This window comes from Orycteropus afer, unplaced genomic scaffold (assembly GCF_000298275.1).
Source record: "Orycteropus afer afer isolate SDZICR_OR568_19922 unplaced genomic scaffold, OryAfe1.0 scaffold00209, whole genome shotgun sequence".
In the NCBI taxonomy this organism is placed as follows: domain Eukaryota; kingdom Metazoa; phylum Chordata; class Mammalia; order Tubulidentata; family Orycteropodidae; genus Orycteropus; species Orycteropus afer.
In genome coordinates, this window is record NW_006921796.1 from 4,760,827 (window position 1) to 4,767,843 (window position 7,017).

A 7,017-nucleotide genomic window follows, 5' to 3' on the forward strand; every position below is an offset into this window, starting at 1 on the left:
CATTCCTTAGAAGGAAGGTTGGGCAATCTACTTCCGCCGTGATATCACCTTGGAAACCCAAGGAGGGGTCGCTATGAGTCGGGTCCAACTCGACGGCACATAACGTGTGGTTTGGTAATATCGGGATTGTGCCTTTTCACTTGTTGACCTTGGGTTTGTCAGCCTCAGCAGCTGCCTGAGTGAAGAGATGCGTCTAGCTTCAGTGGGCTGGGAACAAGAGGCAGAGCTGAAGCTCAAGTTTGAGAGGCTTTCACCCAACCTCTAGAGCCTGGCACCTGGAACTTGAACTTCTAACCTCTAATATTGAAAGAGAACAAACTCCTGTTTGTTAAAGTCATCCCGTTTGTGGTATTTCTGTTAAAGCAACACTAAGTAACCAAAACAGAGACAATTTCTTTTAAGCAACTGAAAGAGTGGGAAGAGATGAGCATGTCATAAATAAACAAAAACAAACTCACTGCCATCAGGTTAATTCCAACTCATAGCAACCCCTCCTTGGGTTTCTGTGGCGGTCAGTCTTTACGGAAGTAGATTGCCCAAGTCTTTCTGCCACTGAGTGCCTGGTGGGTATGAACTGCCAACCTTCTGGTTAGCAGTCAAATGCCTTAGGCACTATACCACGGCATTTATTTATTACCATGTGCCATAGTATTCAGAGTAAATGAAGGTGATATTCTATGCTCTCAAAGAGCTTACTATTTACAGAGGGAATAAGGCCTACTCACAGGAAGAAAAAGAGCTACTGGTAAGACCAGGTGGATGACAATCAATGCTATGTTCGGAGGAGGGAGTGATTCTTGAGTACTAGAGACCAGGACGATCTTGAGGAAGAAAATTTCAATCACGAGAACATCTGGGAGATCGTATGAGGTGAAATGAACTGAATGGCACCTGGTGGAGGAAAAGGAAGAAACATGGTGTGAGCATGATTCCACCTCAAGGGGAAGGAAGAACATAGTGGGGAAAGGAATGTTACATGGCTTCCCCATAGAGGTCATAAGATGACTCAGGACAAGTGGACACTGGCCAGAACAGACTGGGAGTAATGGCCTTGGAGTTTTCAAGGCCACCTCTGATCAGATTTCCAGATTATTTCTTAATGTATCTAGGAGTTTCTGCGGAATACAGAATTTGTGTAATTGGCCATATCCTTACTGTTGATTTTGGTGATAAATGTCCTACTGGACAAATCTTATCAAGAAAAAGCAAAAACAATTTAAACCATTTGCCACTGAGTCAATTCCAAAGCATGTGGACTCCATGTGTCACAGTAGAACTGCGTGCCATGTGGTTTCCAGTCTTTGACCTTTCTTGTGAGATGCCTCCAGGTGGACTTGAACTGCCAACTTTTCCATTAGCAGCTGAAGGATTAAATGTTTGCACCATCAAGGGACACTGGACCAATCTTACTGATTCCTAAAGAAGGAACTTCTAAAACCCTTGCCTTTCATATGGTGGCATAGTGCCTAGGCATTTGACTGCTAATCAGAAGGCTGGCGGTTCAAATCCAACAACCACTCCTTGGAAGGAAGATTGGGTAATCTACTTCCATAGTGATACCATCTCAGAAACCCAAGGAAGGGTCGCTATGAGTCAAAAACAACTCGACGGCAGTGAGTTTGGTTTGGTTTGATATAAAAACACGTCAAGTTCTATTGTCTTCCTCGTTGTTTTCCCACCTTCTCTTCTCTGTTGTTAATGGCACCTAAGTGCCATTAACTCATAACAACCCTATGTAAAACAGAACAAAATACTGTCCAGTCACATGCCATCCTTACAATCCTTGCTATAACCAAGCCCATCGCTGCAGCCACTGTGTCAATCCACCTCATTGATAGTCTCCCCCTTTTTCACTGACCCTTCCCTTTACCAAGCATGATATCCTTCTCCAGGGAATGGTCCCTTCTGACAACATGACCAAAGTAGGTGAGAGGAAGTCTGGCCATTCTCGCTTCTATTCTAAGAAGTATTCCAGCTGCACTTCTTCCAGTTTAGATCTGTTCATTCTTTTGGCAGTCCATGGTACTTTCAGCATTCTTCTCCAACACCACAACTCAAAGCAATCGACCCTTCTTCTTTCTCTAGCTTTCATTAACTGTTTGACCCTAACCAAATCACTTAATTCTCGAGTCCCATTTTCTTACCTGTAAATGACAGTACTAGAGTGGATATATCCTTTCCAATCACAAATTTTATTGTAAATTTTTTCAAAATGACAACATAAAAGAAACCATGATGACAAGACCTAATTACATTGCCCAAATAGTTGTGCCTTCCAAAATGGTTCCCTCTGCATATAACGGATAATTCAGTTATCCAGTTTTATTCCTAGAACAAGGTGACCCCTTTGCTCTCAGAGCTGTTTCGATGCATTCTGATTTGTCTAGAAAAAGCGCTGTGTGAAGTTTAACGTTGTTCTTACATTAAAAAAAAAAAAATGGCAAGGGTGACAGCAAAATCTTTTCGCTCTCTCCTTTGACTGAAAAGGATTTCTGGGTAGCCACAAACAAATAACACTTTATCTTTTTACCCTGGTGTTACCCTTCTTGGAGTTTATGCGCATTGAGTGGCATAAAAGTACTGCGGGCGTCTTACCACTTGGGTAACACTTCAGGATTCCACTGAGCGGGCAGACTGGCCCTGAGGGTCCACGGATTCCTGCCTAGTTTAACAAGAGAGAGGAAGCGGGGCAGCCACACTTCCGGTGTCCCGTTTGAGCGCTCGCCACACTTCCTGTTGCTCCAACTCTGCTGAGGGCTGGGCTGGAAGGAGGGCCGGACAGGGGCGGGCGGTGGACAGCGGCCAGGCGTAGGCGCGCGCGGAGCTACTTCAGGCACAGAGCCTCAGCCTCGTCACTTAATCCTGGAGCACCGTCGGAGGCAACACCTCCAGCCCTCCGTGCTTCCATCTGCCCCTCGGCCAGGCCGCGCAGCATCATGCCCGCCGTGGACAAGCTCTTGCTAGAGGAGGCGTTGCAGGACAGCCCCCAGGTACCTCCCGTTGCCTTGGCCTCCCTCGCCCCCAGGGCTGAGGCCGAGGAGGTAGAGGCCTTCAGGGTGCCTCCCGCCGGGGGTCCACGGGGTCGAGGAGGGGGTAGGCCCGGCCCTGCGTCCCAGAGGAGGACATTTATCAAGCAGAGCTGGAGAATCCGGGAAAGCCTCCCGCGGCGGGCATCCCTGCCGAAACTGAGGTTGGAGGGTCGCAGCCTTTACTAGCTGAGTTTCCCGGGCAGATAGACCTTAACCTTTTTGTACCTCAGTTTTGCCATCTGTAAAATAGGGATAATAATTATACCCGCCTCGCGGGCGTTGTTCCAAACCAAACCCCAAACCCTCTGACGTGGAGTCGTTTGTTTCCGACTCATGGCGACACTGTGGGACACAGTAGAATTGCTCCATAGAGTTTACAGGAAAGCTCTAAGGAAGCAAACTGCCAGATCTTTCTCCCGCGGAGCGCTGGTGGGTTGAAGTGCTGACCTTTCGTTCACTTAACCACTGCGCCACCAGGGCTTCTGTGGGGTTGTTAGGAGTATTAAAGAAAATGCTGGTAAAACAATTAGTGAACAATGTCTGGTTCACAGTAAGGAGACAGTCTTTATTATTGTGACTGCTGCTACTGGTGTGGGAGCCGGAATGGGAAGCCGAGAACCTGGGTCTCTTTCCCAGGGGTACCAGGCTCGCTTTGGGACTGTTTTCCCATTTATGAAGAGAAAATTATAGTACCTGTCTCATTTATCACTCAGGGGAACTTAATTAGCACACCTGAGGTGTAAGTCCTTTGCGCTCTGCAGATGAAAGCTTGTGTGTAAATATAGCAAACTGAGTGTGGACTGACATTACTTCAGAACTATCCATGGTTCCTCTGAGGAACTTTGTTCTTCATTTAACGTTTCCCCAGCTTCACATCTGTCCTGGTTCATATCCCTGGGTGATTTAAATAAGTCCCTTTATTCCCTAGTGCCTCAACTCTAACAAATTAGAATGGGATTAACCTGTTTTGCTTTCACAATTCCCTCTCTCTTTTTGGTTCTGTTTCTCTTATCTTTTGAGTGAATTGTACCGCCTGGTGATTTTTGATGGACTTACCCATGGCATCCCACATCTCCCCAGCTCAGAATAAGTAGTCAAAAGGACCATGTACTTAGTTTTTTGTGCCATTTCTTTGTGCTCCTCCATGTATAGGGAAACCAAGTTAGGGACTATGAGCCAGCTGGGATTTTTTTTTTTCCCTCCCTTTTGGCAAATCCACATCCACTATTCTGATTGGCTTTTCAAAGGCCCCTTTTATCCACCTTTTATCCAGCTCTAGCTTTCTGGGATTTTAATCAGAGGACCAGAGACCGTGGTAGAAAACATTGCATCCATCTCCACACTTGTTGTGTGGAGTCTGAAGATACTAAGTGGAATTTTTAATGATGATTATGAATAAGGATTTCTGTTTGCATTGTAATTGATGAAACTGAGATGCAAAGATACATTGTCTTCCTAGCTAGATGTGGAGATGGCTGAGCCAGGTTAGAGAGGTCGCACTACCCAACCCGCCCTGCCATGATCACTGAAAATTCACATTCCTAATTTTCAGCTCTCACATAAATGAATATTCACTGTTTCTGAGTGGATGAAAGGATGTGCTCATCTGCGAGGTAGTAGAAAGGTAATTGATGAGCAAGTCAGGAGACTGGGTTCTTCTGACTCTGGCTCTAATGCTAATTAATTATGTCATTTGGACAAGTCACTTAATCTCCATCCTGTGCTGGCTTAGTTTTCTCATCTGCAGAACAAGGAACATGGAGCAGATGATCTTTAAGGTGCTTTGGAAGCTTAACATTCTATCAGTCTGATGGTTTGTGACTGAGTTTATGTGTGGAAGAGGAGGTATAAAGGCAGTATCATTCCTGGGTTCCTCCTAATCCAGAGAATTTGTCATCACCCTGTAACCAAAGGAGGTCAGCTCTGAGTTGTTGTACAGAACAGAGGCCAACTTTCAGGAAGGCCTTTGGTCATTATCAGATCATATGTATTTAGCATTGTTTTTAATGTGATGTGCACCTCGTGCAGCTTTCACTCCCAAGGAGACTCGTGGGAGTCTAATCCAACTCCATGTTAAGTGTAAAGAAGCAAAACAATAGCAAATGCCTGTAGCATGCATTTTATGTGGCAGGCACTGTTCCCAAATGCTTTACATATGGTAAATCATTTAATCCAACAACCTTTTGACGTCAGTCCCCTATTAAAATTACTGAGGAGCAGATAAATTGCCCAAAATCACACAGTAGACAGTGTCAGAGCCAGATTGGAACCCAGGCAGCCTGCCTACTCTGGGGATTTTGCTCAAGTTAACAGACCTACCTAGCACCTGACTTTTCTACTATCAGTGACCTAAAATGTTTCACAAAATGAAAAAGATTAAGAAACCATCTATTATCTACTGTTCATTTCCTCTAGTTTTATGTACTTATGAGAGTTGCTCCAGTAACCTGGTTGCTCATGACTAATTAAATGAACACAAAAGCTTTTGTATTTGAACTGAGTGACCCAAGAAAAGCTGAATAGCAGTTGGCTAACCTCAGACACATCTATTCATTTCCTCTTTTTTAGCTCACAGTGTTGCACAATGTATTATAAAACTAGAGTGTATGCATGTTATTTTTGGGGCTTACCTTGACATACAAAAAAACAATGTTTTGGGGATAAGGTACTTGTGTTTCCATTGCTGTTTGTGAGCCTCTGCTACTCACCAGAGTAGCTCACTGTTAGATGGTGGGAATGGAATGATGAGTAACATACAAGTGCCTGCCCTGGATTTGTTCAGTTTGTTCTTGGAGACAGTACAGTGTGAATACTGCTATAAAAGAACACAAATGCAGCCCGGAGCTGCTACAGCTCCTGCTTCTTCAGGAATATGTTCTCTTATGCTCTAAGTAGTATGCTTTTGAGATAAGATGAAGACAGAAGCACTGCTACTTTTTTCTTCTGTAATTGGTATAACTGCCCATCAAACCCTACTGCCAACTTGATTCTAACTCATAGAGACCCCATAAGACATAGTAGACCTGTCCCACAGGGTTGCCACGGCTATAAATCTTTGCAGAAGCAGATTGACTTATTTTTCTCCTGAGGAGCAGCTGATAATTTCGAACCACTGACCTTTTGATTAGTAGCCAAATGCTTCAACCACTGTGCCACCAGGCATAACTACATCACCAAGAAATTAAAAACTTAATTTTGAGATTATGCAGTGATTGACCCAGCCAGGAACAATCTTCTCTATCCAGATCACACCTTTCTTTACTGAAGCATGATGCCTCAGACATAACCTGGATGAATTGATGTCTTCATTGTAGAGTTTTGTGCTGATGTTCTCTTCATTTATAACACATTTTTCCTTTCTGTAGATTCGATTTCACTGAGACATTTTCTCCAGCATCCTATGGGTGTGTTGTTATCAGGTTCTGTCAAGTCTGTTCCGACTCTTAGTAACTCCCTGTGAAAGAGTAGAGCTGGCTGGTAGGGTTTTCTTGGCTGTAATCTTTAAAGAAATATATTGTCCTGTGGAGGCCCTGGGTGAGTTCAAACTGCTAATCTTTCAGTTAATAGTTGAGCAGTTACCCGTTGTTCTACCGAGGTACGATATGGGTATAACCCCCCCCCCCAAAAAAAAAAAAAAACCCACTGCCATGGAGTTGATTCTGACTCATAGTGAACCCATTGGGTTTCCAAAACTGTAAATCTTTATGGAAGTAGATTGCCTCATCTTCCTCCCATGGAGCAGCAGGTGGGTTTGAACCATTGACCTTCTGTTTAGCAGCCAGGTATCTTACCCACTATGCTACCAGAGCTCTTATATGGGTGTAAGAACTTTAATTTTTTTCTTAAATCAGAGCTATTGAAATTGTAGACTATTCTTTTTTTTAAATTAAATTAAATTTTTTTTTTATTGTGATTTGGGTGAAGATTTACAGAGCAGATTCACTTTCCATACAGCAGTTCACATATACTTTGTCTCATGTCATTGACC

The 7,017-nt window shown here is 44.0% G+C and overlaps 1 protein-coding gene across 1 annotated transcript in view; it reads left to right on the forward strand.

Moving 5' to 3' along the window:
• Positions 1–2,936: 2,936 nt before the first annotated feature.
• Positions 2,937–7,017, forward strand: part of APPL2 (adaptor protein, phosphotyrosine interacting with PH domain and leucine zipper 2) — a 67,646-nt gene continuing 63,565 nt past the window's right edge. Inside the window, exon 1 of the mRNA XM_007948237.2 lies at positions 2,937–2,990. Within this exon, the coding sequence (XP_007946428.1) occupies positions 2,937–2,990 (54 nt within the window). The remainder of the gene's footprint in view (positions 2,991–7,017) is intronic.